This window comes from Cetorhinus maximus, chromosome 19 (genome assembly GCF_964194155.1).
Source record: "Cetorhinus maximus chromosome 19, sCetMax3.hap1.1, whole genome shotgun sequence".
Classification (NCBI taxonomy): Eukaryota; Metazoa; Chordata; class Chondrichthyes; order Lamniformes; family Cetorhinidae; genus Cetorhinus; species Cetorhinus maximus.
The window spans coordinates 7060680-7082651 of NC_135897.1; the positions used below are offsets into that span (position 1 = coordinate 7060680).

Sequence of the window (21972 nt, forward strand, 5' to 3'; positions counted from 1 at the left end):
CCAGGAAAGTTATGCATCCTCCTTCCACTTTCACTCAACCAGTGGTGGATGTGCCTTCAGCCATCTTGAGCCTACAGTCTGGAGATACCTCTCTGCCTCTACACTCGCCTCCTTCTTTCAAACCTGTTTTAAATTCCATCTCTTTGACCAAGCTTTTGGCCCACCCCTTCTAATGCCTCCTTCTTTGACTTGGTGTCAATAAGTTAATGCTGTCTTTGGGAAGGGCAATGGGACATTTTTTGTGTGTTAAAGCTGCTATATAAGTGCAAGTTGCTCATGGTGGCTACAATACTGGAGCTTGTTTGTCCGACTTCCATCTCAACGGCGGCTGTACAGAAGCGAAAACAGAGAGAAAGTGGAGGAAATGATCAAGTTGGGCCTCTTGGTTGTTTATTCTCTTGTTGGTTTTCCCCAGTCTTTCTCTTCTCCTGCCCCTCTTCTGTCAGGCGTCGTATCCTCACTAATTTAAGAGGCAGGCTGCTAGATTGTCTGTAAATGTGGTCAACAGAGACACTGCCTCCAATTTCCTCCTGCCTACCATAAGTGGTGGGGATACGGCTGTGATTAATAATTTGGCCTTTGATGGCTGTGGAGCATCAAACATCCCACTCACTACAAAAATATTCATGGCTTTATTTTAATTGTGAAAGAGATAAGTTTGCCCCCCCCGTCTCCAGGGTAAACATCGTTAAAAAACGCATGCATGCCTCATCCTTGTTCTCTCTATTGTCCAGACATTGATGACTGTGTGCTGAATGAATGTCAGAACGAAGCCACCTGTATCGATGGGATTGATACATACAGCTGCGAGTGTGTTCTTGGGTTTATTGGAAAGCACTGTGAAATTGGTGAGTATTACAGAGTAACACTGAGGATGGGGGTCACAGAGTAACACTGAGGGCAGGGTCACAGAGTAACACTGAGGATGGGGGTCACAGAACAATACTGAAGTCAGGGGTCACAGAGTAGCACTGAGGATGGAGTCACAGAGTAACACTGAGGACGGGGTCACAGAGTAACACTGAGGGCAGGGTCACTGAGTAACACTGAGGATGGGGGCCACAGAACAATACTGAAGTCAGGGGTCACAGAGTAGCACTGAGGATGGAGTCACAGAGTAACACTGAGGACAGGGTCATAGAGTAACACTGAGGATGGCGGTCACAGGGTAACACTGAGGATAGGAGCCACAGAGTATCACTGAGGACGGGGTCACAGAGTAACACTGAAGTCAGGGGTCACAGAGTAACACTGAGGATGGGTTCACAGAGTAACACTGAGAATGGGGTCACAGAGTAACACTGAGGATAAGGGTCACAGAGTAACACTGAGGATAGGGGTCACAGAGTAACACTGAAGTCAGGGGTCACAGAGTAACGCTGAAGTCAGGGGTCACAGAGTAACACTGAGGATGGAGTCACAGAGTAACACTGAGGACGGGGTCACAGAGTAACACTGAGGGCAGGGTCACTGAATAACACTGAGGATGGGGGTCACAGAACAATACTGAAGTCAGGGGTCACAGAGTAGCACTGAGGATGGAGTCACAGAGTAACACTGAGGACGGGGTCATAGAGTAACACTGAGGATGGCGGTCACAGGGTAACACTGAGGATAGGAGCCACAGAGTATCACTGAGGACGGGGTCACAGAGTAACACTGAAGTCAGGGGTCACAGAGTAACACTGAGGATGGGGTCACAGAGTAACACTGAGAATGGGGTCACAGAGTAACACTGAGGATAAGGGTCACAGAGTAACACTGAGGATAGGGGTCACAGAGTAACACTGAAGTCAGGGGTCACAGAGTAACGCTGAAGTCAGGGGTCACAGAGTAACACTGAGGATGGGGTCACAGAGTAACACTGAGGATGGGGGTCCCAGAGTTACACTGAGGACAGATTTACAGAATAACAGTGAGAATGGGATCACAGAGTAACGCTGGCCAGTATATTTTGGAGTAATGTTGAACAGAATATTACCTGACTAAAACTGAGCACCAGGATCAGAGTGCTACAGAGTAGCAGTGAGCGGAATATTACTGACTAAAACTGAGCTGGTGGGTGGGGAGGGTGATCAGAGTTGGGGTAGGAGGTACTACAGAGTGTTACCCCAAGCAGAGGGTTAGACAGCAGAACTGTGAGTGGGGCCAGAGTGCTAGAAAGTAATGCGAAGGAGGGATCAGAATAACATTTAGGTGGATCACAGTATCGTAGAGTAATGTCATTAGATGGATCCAAACAGTAGAGAGTAATGCAGAGTTTGGTCATAGGATAATATTGAGATGGGGCAAATTAACAAAGGAATGGATCATGTAACACTGAGATGTGTAAGTCCATTGCAGAGTAAAACTGAAGTTGCACTCAGCGTTGACTAGGATGACCTGCTTTCTGCAGTGAGGTGTAATTGCTTTAACTACTGTTATGACTTCCAATTACAGCTGAGTCCTTATGTAAAACGAAAGAGTGTCTAAATGGTGGTGTGTGCGACACAGACAATGGAACTGCAGTGTGTATCTGTCAGAAGGGCTACACTGGGGATAACTGTGAAAATGGTAAGCTTCTCTCCCCTTGTCCTTCTCTGTTAAGATTTCTATTCTCAGTTATTTTTCTGTCTGTTCTCATTGTCAATTCTCTTTCAGTGGCTCTGCATCTTGAAAGAACAAAAATGCTTATATTTCTATTGTGCCTGTCACGATCTCAGAATATCTCAAAGCATTTTACAGCCAATGAAGAACTTTTGAAGCATTGTCAATGTTTAAAGTAGGACATGCGGCAGCCAATTTGAGCATAGCAAGTTCCCACAAACAGAAATGTGACAATGAGAGATCACCGTGTATGTGTGATAAATGTTAGCCAGGTTACCAGGGAAAACTTTCCTGCTTTTCTTCAAATACCGACCATTGTGATTTTTTTTTAGCATCCACCTGAAAGAACCGACAGGATTTTAGTTTAACATCTGATCACTTTTACCACCTACCGTGCAGCATCCCTCCGTACCACACAAGTGTGACAATCTAAGCATCTGGAGTGGAAGTTAATCCCAGAATCATCTGATTTAGAGATAAGAGTACTTCCACTGAGCTGACACTTTTCTGTTTGATCTCCCCCTCCCTTTCTCTCTGTCAGTGGCTTTATCTCATTGTCTATCTCAGGCTCAATCTTTCATTTGTTTTTTTTTGTGTGTGCCTATTTGCTTTGTTATCACAAAATTGTGGGGGGGTAATTCTTAACATCCTCACCCCCAGGCAATGACCAGACAGAACAGATTTCCCACTCAATGTAAAATCCACCAAATCTCTCCTTCATTGAAACCAATGAGATCAACACTTTACAGCCTTCTGGGCTGAATATTGAATTCAACAACTTTAGATCTTAAACTCCCCCTCCCCCCATCCCCACCCCGTTTCTTCCCCCTCCCCACCCGCCTTTTTTTTCAATAATTTATATAGATTCTTCTTTCCCCACCTATTTCCATTATTTTTAAATCTAAAACTAAAACCTTTAGTCTTTCCACCCCACCCCCACTAGAGCTGTACTTTGAATATCCTGTCTTGCATTCTTAATTAGCACTTTTCTCAGACAAAGACCACCACCTTCAACACCTCTTTGACCCTTTTGTCTCTGACATCTTTTGATTATCTGCTCACACCACACCCTCAATGTGTCTCTTCCCCCCCACCCACCTTAAACCAATTTATATTTCTCCCTTGTTGAAACTATGCTTCAGTTCTGCTGAAGGGCCATGAGGGCTCGAAACGTTGACTGATTTCTTCTCCACCGATGCTGCCAGACTTGCTGAGTTTTTCCAGGTAATTCTGTTTTTATTTTGTTTGAGATCAACATCAGTTGGTTCCATTAGTCACAGCCCAGGTGGCGAAGGTGAAAGTTACCCAAGCTTCCCATCTCTCTCTCTCTCTCTCTCTCTCCTCTTTCTCACTGTCAGTCTCTCCATTTATTTCTTTCTCACATGCTCTGTGTTATTTTTTTGTCTGTCAATGTAATTTTTTACTGCAAGTCTCTCTTCCACTGTTTCCTTGCAAAGGAATATTGCAAGCTTTCCACAGCTAAGCCAAAAGGCATTTGCCAGTCCCTTAAATTGTTTTGATATTGATATGGATCTGAGTGTTAGAAGCGTTTAGGAGGGATGCAAACTGCACTGTGCAGTGAAAGATACTCTGCTCAGAGCAGAAGCAAAGTCCATTTTCTGTCAAAGCCAAGTCCTGAGTTTAATTTTAGGAGTGATCTGAGGGGACAGTGCAGAGGGAACTGCACTCTGTATGTAACCCATGCTGTACCTGCTTGGAAAATGTTTGATGGGACATTGTAGAGGGAGCATTATTCTGTATATACCAAGTATTATACCAGCCCAGGAAGTGTTCGATGGGACAATGCAGAGGTATCTTTATTCTGTATTGGCCCATGACGTACTTGCTCTTGGAGCGTTTGCTGGGATAGTGTAGAGAGAGCTTTATTCTGTATTTAGCCTATGCTGTGACTTTGCTGGGAATGCTTGATGGAAAAACATAGAGGGAGCTTTATTCTGTATCTAACGCATGCTGTCCCTGCCCAGAGAATGTTTGATGGGACACAATAGAGGGAGCAGTATGCTGTATCCAACCCATGCTATAACTGCCCTGAGAGGGTTTGATGGAACAGTGTAGAGGGAATTTTACCTGATATCTAGCCCACGTTGACCCTAACCTGGGAGCGTTCAATGGGAGAGTGTAAATGGTGCTTTACTTTGTATCTAAGCCACACTGTACCTGCCCTGCGAGTGTTTAATGGATCAATGCAAAGAGAACCTTACTGTGTATCTGACCCACATTGTGGCTCTGCTCAGACTGTTTGTTGGGACAGCATAGAGAGAGATTTACTCTGTGCCTCACTCTCATTATTCCTGCCTTGGGAGCGTTTGAAGGACAGTGTAAAGGGAGGAACCTTCAGTCTGTATCTAACTAATTTTGTACTTGCCCTGGGAGTGCCTGAAGGACAGTGCAGCTCTGTGGAAACATACTCCTTTTCTAGGACTACCTTGTCCCTGGTAACACTAGCTCTCAGTTTCATTGACCATGAAGTAGACATGTGAGACTTTCTCTCTCAAAGTTAATTCCAGTTGTCCCAAGAGCCACTCTGAGATATTTCTCTTCCAACTAGACATTATAATATAGCCGGGGTGGGGGCCCAAGTGGATCTGCTGGCGCACAGCACAGACATTTGTCATGAATACGTATAGTTATGGAGTGGTTTTAATGCAAGGGGATCTTGCTGTTGAGATTCAGGTCCTTACGATGCTGTTTCCTCTATGCTAGAAACTAACAAGTGTGACTCCAGCCCATGCCTGAATGGAGGCGAGTGTATCGACCTGCTCAATAATTACACATGTCTGTGTCCTCAGTCATATACAGGAAAACACTGCGAAGCAGGTAAGAGAAAACATCTGATAGTGATATGGAATTCACTGTGGCAGTGGTTGGGCTTCAGTGGCTAGGTTTCTGATAGGCATCATGTGCCAAGTTTGTAGTCAATATCACTTGCCACCTAGCAACTACCCCTTAAATCTGGTTGCAGGTCTAACAATGCCAGGGGGTTTGCAAACTGGTTTCACACGTTGTTATGACACAGCAGTTGGTAAAGGCTGAGTTGTTTAAATCCCAGAGGGAAACTTGAACAACTGTTATAACCTATATTTTCAATTGGTATGTTTCAGATGCAGCTCTGAATCCAGAAATTGAACCACCAAGCCTAGAGGTTTTTTATGTAAACTAAATTAAACAAGAAATTAAACACATACACGTCTACAAATTACTACCATAATAACTTTTAAACAAATCCCCAAATTAATCACTCCCAGGTAAATCTTCACCAAGGCAACAATAACCCATAGGGCTTTAAACAGACACCAGGCAAAACACATTTTATCTCATGAATTTGAAATGAGGTCCCTTGCAATTTGGTTCCTTTGCAGTTATAGGGCTTACAAGCTGCTTAGATCTTACAAGCCTCTGACCTGCACATACAAAACTCCTTTCTGTTTATACCTAGCCTTCCCTTTGAACATAAGTTCTCATTGAATCACTAGGTCTTTTGAACTCCACCTCTTCTAACAATAAAACCCCTTTCATAGCGCCAACTCTATTAGTAATATAAACGCATTGCTTGGTGTCTCCTAGCTAGGTGCAAGATTTTACTCCCTTCTTTTGAATGGTTTATTCAACAAATGCAAATGCACTCTTTACCTCCTAAGCTTATATTTATCTACTTAACACCTCAAATTACTATACATCAAAGCACCCAAGACTAGCTGATTTTAATCTAATTAATCCACACACAGATCCCATTACAAGTCCAATTTAAAAATAATGTCCAATAACATTATACACATTAATATCTCTTCATGACAACATCATGAAGCCAATTTTTGGCCTTCGTGCCATATTGTCCACTCATGCCGCCGAACATGCCTAGCACCAGCGGGCACAGAAAGTTCCGCCCAATATCTTGTCACAACAGGGAAGCTTGTAACAGGCAATGTTCTGCCCAGTAGTCACAAAATCACAGAATTTTAATGGCACAGAAGGAGACCATTCATCCCATCGTGTCTGCAATGGCTCGCCAAATGAACATTATGACCTGGTGCCATTGCCCTGCCTTTTTCCCGTAGCCCTGCACATTATTTCTATTCAAATAATAATCTAGGCCCTCTTGAATGCTTGACTGAACCTGCCTCCATCGCATTTCCAGGCAGTGCATTCCAGACCTGCACAGCTTGTTGTGTGAAAAAGTTTTTCCTCACGTCACATTTACTTCTTTTGCAAATCACTTTAAATCTGTGCCCTCTCATTCTTGATCCTTTTACGAGCGGGAACAGCTTCTCCCTATCTACTCTGTCCAGTCCCTTCATGATTTTGAACATCTCTATCAAATCTCCTCTCAGCCTTCTTCTCTCCAAAGAGAACAGTCCCAACCTCTCCAATCTATTCTCATAGCTGAAGCTTCTCATCCCTGGAACCATTCTTGTAAACCTCTGCTGCACTCTCTGCAATATATTCACATCCTTCCTATAATATGGTGCCCAGAACTGTACACAGTATTCCAGCTGAGGTCTAACGAGTGTCTTATATAAATTCATCATAACCTCCCTGCTCTTGTACTCTATGCCCCTACTAATAAAGCCCAGGATACTATGTGCTTTATTAACTGCTCTCCATCTGTCCTGCCACCTTCAATGATTTATGCACATACATACACAGGTCTTTCTGTTCCTGCACCCCCTTCAAAATTTCACCCCTTATTTTATATTGTCTGCCCATGTTCTTCCCACCAAAATGCATCACCTCACACTTCTCTGCATTGAACTTCATCTGCCACCTACCTGCCCACTTGTCTATGTCATTTTGAAGTTTTACACTGTCCTTCTCGCAGTTCACAACACTCTCAAACTTCATATCATCTGCAAACTTTGAAATTGTCCCCTGCACACCAAGATCTAGATCATTAATATATATCAGGAAAAACAAGGGTCCCAATACCGACCCCTGGGGAACTCCACTACAAACCTTCCTCCAGCCCAAAAAATATCCATTGACCATTACTCTCTGCTTTTTATTTTTCAGTTAATTTTGTATCCATGTTGCTACTGTCCCTTTTATTCCATGGGCAATAACTTTCCTCACAAGCCTGTTGTGTGACACTGTGTCAAATGCCTTTTGAAAGTCCATGTACAGCATATCAACAGCATTACCCTCATCAACCTTTTCTGTTACCTCTTCAAAAAACTCTAGCAAGTTAGTTAAACGCGATTTCCCCTTTAGAAATCGATATGCAAAATAATATCCATCAGGATTTTATTCTGAACAACTGACACCCGGAATGTCATTCCCTATATTGTGCACAGAGATGTTATCCCCAATAGTATACATAAAGGCTGTTACTTGTTATTGCATGTTACTGGGGAGAGGTGATGGCACAGTGGTAATGTCATTGGGCTAGTAACCCAGAGACCTAGAGTAATGCTCTGGGGATTCGGGCGCGAACACCACCACAGCAGATGGTAGAATGTAAATTCAATAAAAATCTGGAATTGACCATTGTCAATTGTTGTAAAAACCTATCTGGTTCACTGATGTCCTTTAGAGAAGGAAATGTGGCGTCCTTGTCTGCTCTACATGTGACTCCAGACCTCACTATAATATACACAGGAACTGTTACTTACTAAAATATGCACAGAGGCTGCTCCTTTCTAGAACATATGCATGGATTGCTATTACCATCACCACCCAAATGTCACCATTGTATAGCCTTGTAGTATTATTTTTATTCATTCGTGGGATGTGTGCACCGCTGGCTAGGCCAGCATTTATTGCTCATCCCTTATGGATTGTGGTGAGCTGCCTTCTTGAACCACTGCAGTCCTTGCGGCATAGATACACCTATAGTGCTGTTAGGGAGCGAGTTCTAGGATTTTGACCCAGCGACAGTGAAGGAACCGCGATATATTTCCAAGTCAGGATGGTGAGTGGCTTGGAGGGGAACTTTCAGGTGGTGGTGTTCCAATGTATCTGCTGCCCTTGTCCTTCTAGATGGTAGCACCAGTGGATTTGAAAGGTGCTGCCTAAGGAGCCTTGGTATTCTGCAATGCATCTTGTAGGTGGTACACACTGCTGCCACTGTTCACCGGTGGTGGAGGGAGTGAATGTTTGTGGAAGGGGTGATAGTCAAGCGGGGCTGCTATATTCTGGATGGTGTCAAGCTTCTTGAGTGTTGTAAATAACAGCTTCTGTGTATATTATAGTAAATAACAGCCCTTGTGTATTTTATAGTAAATAACAACTGCTGTGTGCATTATAGTAAACGACAGCTCCTGTGTATATTATAGTAAACAACAGCTCTTGTGTACATTACAGAAAATAACAGCTATGTGTATATTATTGTGAATAACAGCCCCAGTGAATGGTATAGTGAATATACAGCCTTTGTGTATTATAGTGAATAACAGCCATGTGTATAGCGAGTAACAACTCTTGCATATATTAGAGTAAAGAACAGCTCATGTGTATTTTAGAGTTAATAACAGGCCCTGTGTATCTTAAAGTTAATAACAGCACTCCTTTGTATAATATAGTAAATAACAGCCCCTGTGTACATTATAGTAAATAACAGGCCCTGTGTATATTAAAGTTAATAACAGCACTCCTTTGTATAATATAGTAAATAACAGCCCCTGTGTACATTATAGTAAATAACAGGCCCTGTGTATATTAGAGTTAATAACAGCTCATGTATATGTTATAATAGATAACAGCCTCTGTGCATATTATAGTAAATAACAACTCCTGTATATATTATAGAGAATAACGGCCCCCTATGTGCATTATAGTAATTAACAGCCCCTGTGTGTAATATGCTGAGTAACAGTCCCTTTGAATATTATGATGAATAACAGCCACTGTGTATATTGTCATGAGTAATAGTCCCTGTGTACATGATGGTGAGTAATAGCCCCTGTGTATATTGTACAGTCCCTTTGAATATTATGATGTATAATAGCAGCTGTGTATGTTGTGCTGAGTAACAGTCCCTGTGTATTTTAGAGAGAATGGTATACATTTCATTCAGTGGCAAATCTTGTATATATGATACAGGATAGCAGCTTACAGATGTAGAATATGTTACTGTGCCTTTAAGGCTGTCCCATCTGTTGTAGTACTGATTGAGTTGTGCTGGTTAATGGGGCCTGGTTTTGTGGTCTCTTCCCATGTCCACTTATCAAAACCACTTGGAATAATACAGTTGGATTTGGTTCTAATTGGAAGATCCTGTTGCGTGACTTTTCTTTATGCTTTCTCCAAAGGTGGGCCCACAGTCCCAAGCGTCTGTCAGTCAAGTCCATGTCAGAATGGGGGAATGTGCAAAGAGAATAATGATGACTACCTCTGCGACTGTCCTGAAGGATTTACAGGCCGTGACTGTGAGAATGGTATGTGTGAACCTTTTCTTGTACTCACATGTGGTAAAAGAAGTCTGGGATTGCCTTTAATAAGATTGTATGTTCAGCTGTTTATGCTACTCACAGAGTGTATCTTGAAATTTCAGCTATTCTCAATGGATTTACATTGAGTAACCCCTTGAATCTGTAATTGAACCCAACTGCTCTACAGGAACACCCGTAGTGCAATTTTAATCAACGGGTGGGAATCGGAATGTTTTCCAATCAAATCTGAAGTCAGGCAAGGCTGGTCTTTCCCTAGTCCTGTTTCTGTGCTCAATCGGATCTTTTGCCGACTCCATCAGGAAGGATGTGGGCATAATAGGGATGAAAATCCAAGGCAGCGGAGGCCCTCACATCAAAGCCTGCCTGTACATGGATGACGTCGCCATCTTATGCTCAGATCCACTGTCAGTCAGCAGACTGATAAGCATCTGCGACCATTCAGGAGCCAGAGTAGATCGCAGCAAAAGCTAGGCCATGATCTTTGGGAACTGGGCTGATCGATCTTTGTCACCTTCGTGGTTGAGTCAGACTACCTGAAGGTTCTGGAGATGTGCTTTTTTTATATATTCATTTCCAGAATGTGGGTGTCGCTGGCTGGGCCAGTATTTATTGCCCACCTCTAATTGCCCTTGAGAAGGTGATGGTGAGCTGCCTTCTTGAACCGCTGCAGTCCATGTGGTGTAGGTACACCACAGTGCTGTTAGGAAGGGAGTTCCAGGATTTTGACCCAGCGACAGTGAAGGAACGGCGATATATTTTCAAGTCAGGATGGTGAGTGGCTTGGAGGGGAAATTCCAGGTGGTGGTGTATCAAGACCTCAGGATCATTTAGCTGGAGTTAAACAGAAATTGAACATGTGGGAGTGATGCTCCCTCTCCATTATGGGTAAGAATCTGGTCATCAGGTGTGAGGTGCCCTCGGTGCTGCTGTACGTGCCGCAGATCTTGGCCATATCCTGCTCCCCGCCACAGCAATCACCAGAAACATCTTCCTGCTTATCTAGGGATCTGTACCATGTCCGCAGGGACACACTGTTCAAATCTCCAGATAAAGGGTGGAAAAACATACCTTAATGTCACTATTAATCCGATGGCCACATTTGTGTGCAGATGTATCAAGCTTTGTGTAGCCCTTCAGTACGCAAAGACCAGGAGCTAGATTTTCTCATGGGCTTCAGGACCCTGATACCAAGACCAAATGGGGGTCTCGAGCCTGTACTTGTTGGAGGCACACCTTCTGGCATAATCTTCCTGGAGGCAGCCTGCTAATTGGCCACCATCATGGCCAATACGGTCAGCAGGAGGGGTCCTGATGATGCCAGCCCAATCAGAGAGCTAACAGCTCTGCAGCCTCAACAGCCCCAGTGGGAGAGGTGGGCGCTGCAGAGGAAGGTTGGAAACTGTGAGGGCACCTCAACACGGAGGCAACCTTGGAGGTGTGTATTTAAATAAAAAATTATGAAGGGCAAAATCATTAGGACCCTCGGAGAGGAGGGGAAATCACTCTGGGTGGATCACTTGAACCGTGAGTGTGGCCTGTGATACCCTCAGGCCCCTCTTTGGGATTTGGAGCCTCCAGCTCTGGCAGCCTACCTGGCTGCCATAAGGAGACCATCACCACTGAAAAGGCAGCCTCCACACACGGTGGGGGTGTCTCCACCAATGGCAAAATGTCAGCTAATTCGTCCCTGATTGGGGCCGATCATACACCCAGTCCACCTGTGGGAAAGTTCCCCAGTGGCAGAAATGCATTGGGGGAGCCACGCTGACACTGCCCCTCACCCTTTTCCTGCCTCCCCCCCACCCACCACCTCCCTACTCACCCACTGCCTCCAAACCCGCCATCAAAGGGCTGGAAAAATTCATCCCGAATTGTCACTACGTGCTGAGGTCCTGTCTGTCCCTAGTGATGTGGGGGATGGGTCTAATCACGATGCTGTGGAAGACTCCACTCAGTTAGAATGTACCATGCCACCTGTCCCTCGTGGGAAAATTTGCACACTAAGAAAAAGACCTTTGACTACAAGTCAAATCAGTACATTGTCTGCACGTAACTTTCTCGCAACTTATTAAAACATTTTCTCTTTCTTTGCCAACAGAGGTTCTCCAGCCCTGTAATGCCCACCATCAGTGCCCGCACGGGGCCTCCTGCACTGAATACGGAGGGACCTACCGCTGTATCTGCCCGCAAGGACCCAGTGGGAAAGACTGTGAGTCATGTACGATCTATTACACAGCTGAGAGAATTGGCAAATACACACAGCACTGAGTAATAGACCAGAGGGACAGGGAGAAGGGGACAATGACACCAATAATTGGATTAACATCAATTGGATTAACATCAATGCTGATACAGTCAGGGGTTACTGAATGATGAGGTGTCAGCTGTGGCTCAGTTCATAGCACCCTCACCTTTGAATCAGAAGGTTGTGGGTTCATGTCCCACTCCCGGAAACCAAGAACTGTGAATGTACTCGAAAGAGTTACATGCGATCTGTTGATAACTCGAAAGAGTTACTGAGTGATAGTGTGAGGGAGCTGGATTAAGACCAGTAGAGATACAGTCAGTAACACAGGGCACTAGGGAGAGGGGTTGCTGAGTGACTATGTGAGGGAATGGATTAACATCAAGAGATACCGTCAGCACAAAGTGCTGGGGAGGTGGGTTACCGAGTTATAGTGTGAGGGAGCTGGATTAGCATCAGTAGGCAACAGATACCTCACAGTTTGTCATGGCTACTTTGACAACGCCTTCCAAATCCACAGGCTCTACCACCCTTAAAGAATAAGGACATCAAGCATATGGGAACACCACCACCTGTAAGTTCCCCTCCAAGCCACTCACCATCCTGACATGGAAATATATCGCCGTTCCTTCACTGTCACTGGGTCAAAATCCTGGAACTGCCTACCTAACAGCACTGTGGGTGTACCTACAGGACATGGTGCAAGAAAGCAGCTCACTACCACCTTCTCAAGGGCAATCAGAGATGGGCAATAAATGCTGGCCTAGCCTGCGATGCCCACATCCCATGAAACCATTTTTAAAATTCAACTCTGTTAAATACAGCTCAGTAGCTTTTCCATTCACAATAATTAGTACAGTGTCCCAACTGCTTTAGAATTAAAACCATGCACTAACCCTACAATGTATTTACTTTCCAGTTCACATCTCTAAGTTGAGGTTTGAACTGAAGCAGGTTTATTACAAGTTAATGGAAAATGATACAGGTGCAGATTCTGACAAACCAGAAACACTTTCCACAGTCCGGCAATATTTCCTTCTTTTCTGAATATTTTCTCCTATTCCTGCCCAAGTACAGTTCATGGGCTGTGCAGCCCTGATGCCTTGCATTGCACCAGCCAGTTGCCAATTCTTTCTTATGCAAGCCTGGATTGTAACACCCTAAAACTTACGACACCGCTCCCAGCACGGAGTCTCAATGGTGCGAGTGCAGATCGGAGAATTGTTCATGGGGCAGTGATTCTATGGGAGAAAAATGGAACAGGAGAGGGGCTGTACAACAGCAGAAGGTCCATTTATTTTTAAATAGGATTTTCCTTACAGAATGAGAGGGTGGTGAATATTATATTCTTGTCCAAACAGGAAGAAATAGCTTCAGTAATTAGAAATCAGTTACCCATATGACAATAGCAATGCAGCTCTCAAGAACATAAGAAGGGATAAGGTTAAGGCAGTAATTAGACAGATAGCGGAGCGACTCAACATAGGTTTGTATGAAGGCAGGATTTAGTTTTAGTTTGACAAGCTTACATAGGAGAATAGCTGAAGATGTAAATTTCTGATATGTTACCAGTAGGTAACACGACTGAGTGGATGTCTCAAAGTGTTTTGCAATCAATGAAGTATTTTTTGAAGTATAGTAACTGTTGTAATGTAGGAAATGCAGCTGCTAATTTGCGCACAGCAAGCTCCCACAAACAGCAATGTGACCAGATAATCTGTTCTTTGTGATGTTGATTATGGGGTAAATATTGGCCACGCACCGGGGGTAACTCTCCTGCTCGTCTTCAAAATGGTGCCTTGGGATCCTTTACATTCACTGAAGCAGGCAGATAGGCCACCATTTAATATCTTTCTTTTTATTCATTCATGGGATGTGGGCATCGCTGGCCAGGCAAGCATTTATTACCCATCCCTAATTGCCCTTGAGAAGGTGGTGGTGAGCTGCCTTGAACTGCTGCAGTTCATGTGGTGTAGGTACACCCACAGTGCTGTTAGGGAGGGAGTTCCAGGATTTTGCCCCAGCGACAGTGAAGGAATGGTGATATATTTCCAAGTCAGGATGGCTTGGAGAGGAACTTCCAGTTGGTGGTGTTCCCATGTATCTGCTGCCCTTGTCGTTCTAGATGGTAGCAGTTGTGGGTTTGGAAGGTGCTGCCTAAGGAGCCTTGGTGAGCTCTTGTCGTGCATCTTGTAGATGGTACACGCTGCTGCTACTGTGCACCGGTGGTGGAGGGAGTGAATGATTGTGGATGGGGTGCCAGTCAAGCGGGCTGTTTTGTCCTGGACAGTGTCAAGCTTTTTGAGTGTTGTTGGAGCTGCACTCACCCAGGCAAGTGGAAAGTATTCAATCATACTCCTGACTTGTGCCTTGTAGATGGTGGACAGGCTTTGAGGAGTCAGGAGGTCAGTTACTCGCCACAGGACTCCTAGCTTCTGACCTGCTCTTGTAGTCACAGTATTTATATGGATATTCCAGTTCAGTTTCTGGTCAAAGGTAACCCCCAGGAGGTTGCTAGTGGGGGATTCAGCAGCGGTAACGCCATTGAATGTCATGGGGTGATGGTTAGGTTCTCTCTTGTTGGAGATGGTCATTGCCTGGCACTTGTGTGGTACGATTGTTACCTAACTCTAGTCAGCCCAAACCTGGATATTGTCCAGGTCTTGCCGCGTTTGGACATGGACTGCTTCAGTATCTGAAGAGTCGCGAATGGTTCTGAACGTTATGCAATCATCAGCGAACATCCCCACTTTTGACTTGATGAAGGAAGGAAGGTCATTGATGAAGCAGCTGAAGATGGTTGGGCCAAGGACACTATCCTGAGGAACTCCTGCAGTTATGTCTGGAACTGAGATGATTGACCTTCAACAACCATAACCATTTTCCTTTGTGCTAGGTATGACTCCAACCAGTGGAAAGTTTTGCTAGGGCTCCCTAATGCCACACTCAGTCAAATGCAGCCTTGATGTCAAGGTCAGTCACTCTCACCTCACCTCTGGAGTTCAACTCTTTTGTCCATGCTTGAAACAAGGCTGTAATGAGGTCAGGAGCTGAGCGACCCTGGTGGAACCCAAACTGAGCATCAATGAGCAGGTTATTGCTAAGCAAGTGCCAGTTAATAGTACTGTTGGTGATCCCTTCCATCCCTTTATTGATGATCGAGAGTAGATTGATGGGATGGTAATTAGCCGGGTTGGGTTTATCTTGCTTTTTTTTTTGTACAGGACATACCTGGGCAATTTTCCACATTGCTGGGTAGATGCCAGTGTTGTAGTTATGCTGGAATGGCTTGGCTTGGGGCATGGCAAATTCTGGAGCACAGATCTTCAGTACTTTGCTGGAATATTGTCAGGCCCCATAGCCTTTGCAGTATCCAGTGACTACAGCCATTTCTTGATATCATGTGGAGTGAATTGAACTGGCACCTGTGATGCTGGGGACTTCCGAAGGAGGCCAAGATGGATCATCCACTCGGCACTTCTGGCCGAAGGTTGTTGCAAATGCTTCAGCCTTATCTTGTGTGCTGGGCTCCCCCATCATTGAGGATGGGGATATTGTGGAGCATCCTCCTCCAGTGAGTTGTTTGATTCACGACTGGATTTTGCAGGACTGGAGAGCATAGATCTGATCCATTGGTTGCGGAATCGCTTAGCTCTGTCCATCTCTTGCTGCTTATGCTGTTTGGCATGTAAGTAGCCCTGTGTTATAGCTTCAGGTTGACCATTCACCATTTTTAGGTATGCCTGGTGTTGCTCCTGGCATGCCCTCCTGCACTCTTTACTGAACCAGGGTTGATCCCCTGGCTTAATGGTAATGGTAGAGTGGGGGATATGCTGGGCCATGAGGTTACAGATTGTGTTCGAATACAATTCTGCTGCTGCTGCTGCCCCACAGCGCCTCATAGATGCCCAGTCTTGAGTTGCTAGATCTGTTCAAAATCTATCCCATTTAGCGTGTGGTAGTGCCACACAACACAATGGAGGGTATCCTCAATGTGAAGACGGGACTTTGTCTCTGCAAGGATTTTGTGCTGGGCACTCCTACTGATACTTGTCATGGAGATGCATCTGCGGCAGGCAGGTTGGTGAGGATGAGGTCAGGTATGTTTTTCCCTTTTGTTGGTTCCCTCACTGCCTGCTACAGACCCAGTCTAGCAGCTATGTCCCTTAGAACTTGGCCAGCTCGGTCAGTAGTGGTGCTACTGACCCACTCATGGTGATGGGCATTGAAGTCCCCCACCCAGAGTACACTCCACACCCTTGCCACCCTCAGTGCTTCCTCCAAGTGGTGTTCAACATGGAGGAGCACTGATGCATCAGCTAAGGTGTGGGGTGGGGCATGTGGTAATCAGGAGGCTTCTTTGCCCATGTTTGATCTAGTCCCATGAGACCTCATGGGGTCCGGAATCAATGTTGAGAACTCTGAGGGCAACTGCCTCCCGACTGTATAACACTGTGCCGCCACTTCTGCTGGATATGCCCTGCCAGTGGGATGGAGGCATCTGCTGTGGTGGAATTCGAACCCGGGCCCCGAGCATTACCCTGGGTCTCTGGATTACTAGTCTAGTGACAATACCACTACGCCACTGCCTCCGGCAGTTCAGTGCTCCATCAGAACTGGCTGTACTTCAGGTTGAGTTCTTCCAACTCAGCTTTGATGCAAACATTTTCTGATTGTATCTCTGCTTTTTCTTGCTCCACCTAGCACAGGACTTTGTCGTTCACTACCAGTTCTGGAGACATGTCCACATCTTCAAAAAGGAAATCATTTGGGATTTCTGGCTCAGGCTTCCCATATAGATATACTACTGAGGCTTCTGAAGAGTTCTTTGCCTCTCTGGTGTCCTCATGTGGTTTGTTCAAGCGTTTTCTTTAGCCTTTTCATCATTTTGCTGGTGGGTTTTTATGCCTCTTCTTAAGCTCTGAACTCTCCTCAACTTGAAGATTAAAATATTCATCAAAGGCTATTAAAAGTTCCCCGAGCTGGTTTCAGATTCATCAATGCCTTGCATGAGGGCAAAGTGATTCGCAAGATCACCAAACCAGTTAAAAAAACACATTCATCTGATTTTCCTCTGATTTTTCACTGAGCCTGAGCTACACAATTAACGTGAGAAGTTGCTTCTCAGGAATGCCAAATGTCCTGTTGAATTTGGCCCTGGGGTTGTCCCAAATTGATCTGATGAGTTGGATTTTTGATCCATGTTGAAGACTTAAAAAATGTGGGTACAGCTTTAAGAGCTTAGAGGCTTCCAAGATGGCTTCACCGTTCACTGCAGAACAATGGATTGCCCACGCTTGCCGGTTTTGGCAGTGGCACGCGTCAGAAAGAAGAATTTTCAACAATGTCTGCCTATGTGCCGACTTGATTGAATCAGCGATGTAGCATTGTGAGTAATGAGACGGTTAAATAAACCGCAAGCTTGCTGTTCAAGGACCCGGACGGTCACAAGGTTCCCGAGAGTTGAGCAAGTTAATTATGAACTTGTTCTTTTCAATCCAGCTGGGAGGCCACATGTTGAGGCTCAGAGTCGGGGGTCGGGATTAGCGACAGGCTTTGTTCAAACAGCGCTTCTGACTGAATTAGTTAAAGGGCTTCTCAGGACAGGCTGCAGCCTGGAAGAGAAAAGGGCTTAGCTCATCCTTGCAGGCAATGAACTCTGCTTGCGGAAGCTGGGCTTCCAAGGAAGATTGTGTGGAGTCTTCTGAAGCAATAAAACTTCTGCCCTTAACTTCCAGGCCCTTCTCTCTGGAGTTTTATCGGGTGAATTTTCTCAGCAACTGTAGCTTCAGTTGGGAGCTTCTTTCAGTCCAGAATACGTTGAAAACATCCTTTTCCTTAGCCTTTCAGCATTTCTTAGAGGATGAGGGCTTTTGGACCAGAGCTGCCACCATGTTGGGATGGTGTTGGTTGCAGAATGTGTTTGTTAAAGTAATCTTCATAGTCCTCTAAATATTAACAGCAATTTCTTATTAACTACATGTACAACTATACATTAAAGGGTACAGGTATGGAGCTATCTCCACTCTAGGTCTTAACTCTGGCCAACACTACACTGTCCCTAGGTCTAGGTCATGTGCCTTCTTACATCAGTCTGTGGGTGGTACTGAAATCAGTCCCACATTAACCCTGTATGTACCAGACCCTTCTACTACATAACCCTCCAGGAATTTTCGTGTTCATCTATTTCTGGCTTTCTGAGCATCTCCGATTTGAATCACTCCTCCATTGGTGGCTGTGCCTTCAGCTGCCTAGACCCTAAGCTCTGGAATTCCCTTCCTAAACCTCTCTGACACTGTATCTCTCCTCCCCTTTAAGATGCTTCTTAAAATCTACCTCTTTGACCCAGCTTTTGGCCATCTGTCCTAAGATTGCCTTACGTCACTCAATTTCAAATATTGTTTCATAACACTTTAAAGGAGTCACATAAATGAAGTTGTTGTTGTTAACCCCTTGCCATTACTCCAGTGGAAGCTCAGCAGAAACTCTGGAAAAGACGCACAAGTTACAATGGAATTTGGGAAACCACCAAAGAAAAATCCAATTCTCTGATTTTTAACTGTTAATTAGGAATATTAAGTGTTGCTGAAAAAAGAGACAGCATCATGTCCTGATGAGTGCAAAACAAAAAGCTTCAACATTGCTGTAAGATGAGACATGTCAAAGCTTTTTGTTTTGTACTCAACAGAACCCTGACGATGTCTCTTTTTTCAGCAACAGGAATATTAAGTTAATTTTAACCTAGCAGGAAATACATGTGACTTCCAGCTTTTTGCAGAGTATAGGTTCTTGTATTCAAGACAGGAGGAGTAATGCAGGCATTACCCATTACATTATTAAGCAATCTTAGCGTAAAGAAGCACTGCGTGTGATTGAGTCAAACCTTTTCTATTGTCACAGAAGCATAGCAACAGAAAATAGACACGACAGCAGGAATTCTCAGTAATTTTAAAGTATTATGAGAGATTATGGTCTGAAGTTTATGTTGGTTGGACGGGTGTGATCGGGTGTGAAGTCGCACGAGATGACATTGGCCTGAAGTCATCCTGCGCTTGCGCGATATTTCGCTCGGTGGGCATGCTTCCAGGCCTGCTGACAATTAAGAGGGCAATTAAGCCCATTAATGGTGCAATTGTCTGTTACTTTTCGTAGCCTGTCCAACTTTACGGTTGGCGGACGGGCGAATCGGCCAGGCGGCCTTTACATTTTTCATCAAACTTCATCCAAGGGCGGGATGAGGTTTTCGTCGTTAAATAAAAGTAAAATAAAGATCTGTGGGCAGCATTTTTGAAATCTATATGTTCAGGTGCCTGATTGAGATGCGTGGGCGTTTTTATTTTCCCTGATTTTTGAAACTTTATTTCATGGTTTTCGGGCCTGCAGCTCCCTGGGGCAGCTCCCTGCCTTCAGGGAGCTTTCCCCCAGCGCCCCCGCCCCCGCCTGCATTGACGTCATCGCCCGCCCGCCCCCCCCGCCCCCACCCCGGCAGGGCTGAGCTTTTCGGCGCGCGCTTCATGCTGGCTGCCCATGAATTGGCCAGCCGGTTCGAAATCGCGGGCTGGAGGTCTGTTTCCCGGGTGATTCTGGGCCCTCCGGTCGCGCCCACCCGCTGTGCTGAAAATTCAGGCCATTGGAGGGAAATTTCCCCTCGTTCGGGGTGGGGGGGGGAGGGGGGGTCCGCGCTGCCATTTTACTTATCGCCCGAGGGAGATAAGTTTTAAGTTTTAAAACTTAACCTTAAGGTTGGGGATGGGCAGCTTTTTTCAATAGGTTTAGTTAGTTAATTAATGGCCTTAACAGGCCTTTGACAGCTGAGTCGGCTGCGCACCCGCTGAACTGAAAATCTAAATGACGCAAGGTGACGTCAGGACGCACGCTCGACGTCCACCCCCCCCCCCCACCCCACCCCCCCGTCATTTTATGCCTCGGCGAGCAGACCCCATCCCCACTCGCTGAGCCGAAGATTCAGCCCCACGTGTTTGGAATCTCCTGAAAATTCAATAAAAGGAATCACATAGCTGCACTACCCATGATATCCTCCTGGTGGCGATGCTGAGCTTCAGGAATCATCATGTTCAACAGTGCTGCCAACTGGTAAACTAGCGGTACTACAACTTCGAATGGAAATTTGCAGTTTGTAGCTATTTGATCTGTGAGAAATGACAGACTTGCATTCATATAGCACCTTTTATGACCTCAGGCCATCCCAAAGCACATTGCAGCCACTGAGGTACTTTTGAAGGTAGTCACTGGTGTAATGTAAGAAATGCAGCAGCCATTTGCAGACAAGCAAGTTCCCTCAAACACCAACGTGAAAGCAACCAGATAATATGTTTCAGTGATGCTGCATGAGGCATAAATCTGAGGCAGGAAATCAGGGAGAACGCCACTGCTGTTCTTTGGAATAATGCCGTGAGATTGTTTATGTCCATCTAAAAGCTCAGAAAGAACCTTGGTTTAACTCCTCCTCCAAAAGGCGGCATCTTTGACAATGCAGCACTCCCTCAGTGCAGCACTGAAGTGTCAGTCTCAATTATGTACTTAAATGGCCGTATTGGGACTTGAATCCATAACCTCCTGACTTAGAGGTGAGAGCGCTACTGTGCCATGGCTGTTGAGTATTTTACTTGTCTATTGTAATGTGAATGTGTATTTATTTTAAGTTCCAATCACTTGGCCCCATACTGTGGGATTCAGATGTAATGTTGGCACCATTAGTGTCTGTCACAGTCGCACGCACTGATTGGGGAAACCACCATCACACCCTATTCACACCAGGTCATGGGTACATCTTAATCTTCATCTCAGCATTCTGTTCACAGCAGAATCACTAAGGGTCTCTTTCTTGCTTCCAGTGATGCCGTCCCCCTGTGACTCGGACCCTTGTCAGAGAGGAGGGACTTGCAATGAACAGGATGGCTCCTACACCTGTCAGTGCCCACCGGGCTTCAGTGGGCAGCGCTGTGAAAAAGGTCTGTTTTTACTCATCTTTTCATCTCTTCCTGAAGCTACAGAGTAAACTGCAGCCCTTTCCCACTGCCATGCCCTGTATAAACCTGTCCGGTCACTCACACTCAGCCCTATACAGACTGTGGTCCACAATGTCCAATACATTAACCAGTTTTTATTCCAACACTACCTTCGTGGCAGTGTTCTTAAAATTTCTAGCAGGCACAGCTGAAAATAACCCAGAACTGGACAATAATTCAGCACTAAATTGATAACATTGGCAGAGAGAAGAGATAGATCATTGACATGGGACATCGCAGTTTTATACTGCGATAGTAAGGGCACTGTTCTGAGATAGAGATGTGGTCTGTCTCTGTGGCAACATAGAGGAACTTTTATTTTAGATTTTCTCTACACTTAGTTGGCCCTGGGAGTTCTCGATAGGTCAATGCAGAGAGATCTTTACCTTGCATACTGCATCTGACCTAGGAGAGATTTGATGGGATAATGCAGAAAAATATTATATTCTGTAGCTAACCCATGCAATATCTGGCCAGCAAACGCTTAAAGGGCAGTATAAAGCAAATTTTGTTCTGTACCTAACCCATATTGTATCTAAGCTGGGAGTGTTTGATGATACAGTGTAGTGGTAGTTTTACTCTGTTTCTAGCCCATGCTGTGCTTGTATGATGGGATAGTGTAGAGGGAAGTTTACTCTGTTCCTGACCCTTACTGTATCTGACCTAGGAATGTTTGATTGGTCAGTCAGGGAGAGTTCGACTCTGT

General features: G+C 45.1%; 1 protein-coding gene across 2 annotated transcripts in view; it reads left to right on the top strand.

Annotated features, from left to right (window-relative positions):
* The window catches only part of sned1 (sushi, nidogen and EGF-like domains 1), a 195460-nt gene that overhangs the window by 116157 nt on the left and 57331 nt on the right, over positions 1-21972 (top strand). For both annotated transcript variants that reach the window (XM_078563454.1, XM_078563453.1), the window contains exons 7-12: positions 735-848; positions 2440-2553; positions 5311-5424; positions 9852-9977; positions 12091-12201; positions 21093-21209. In XM_078563454.1, coding sequence (XP_078419580.1) covers positions 735-848; positions 2440-2553; positions 5311-5424; positions 9852-9977; positions 12091-12201; positions 21093-21209 — 696 coding nt within the window. The remainder of the gene's footprint in view (positions 1-734; positions 849-2439; positions 2554-5310; positions 5425-9851; positions 9978-12090; positions 12202-21092; positions 21210-21972) is intronic.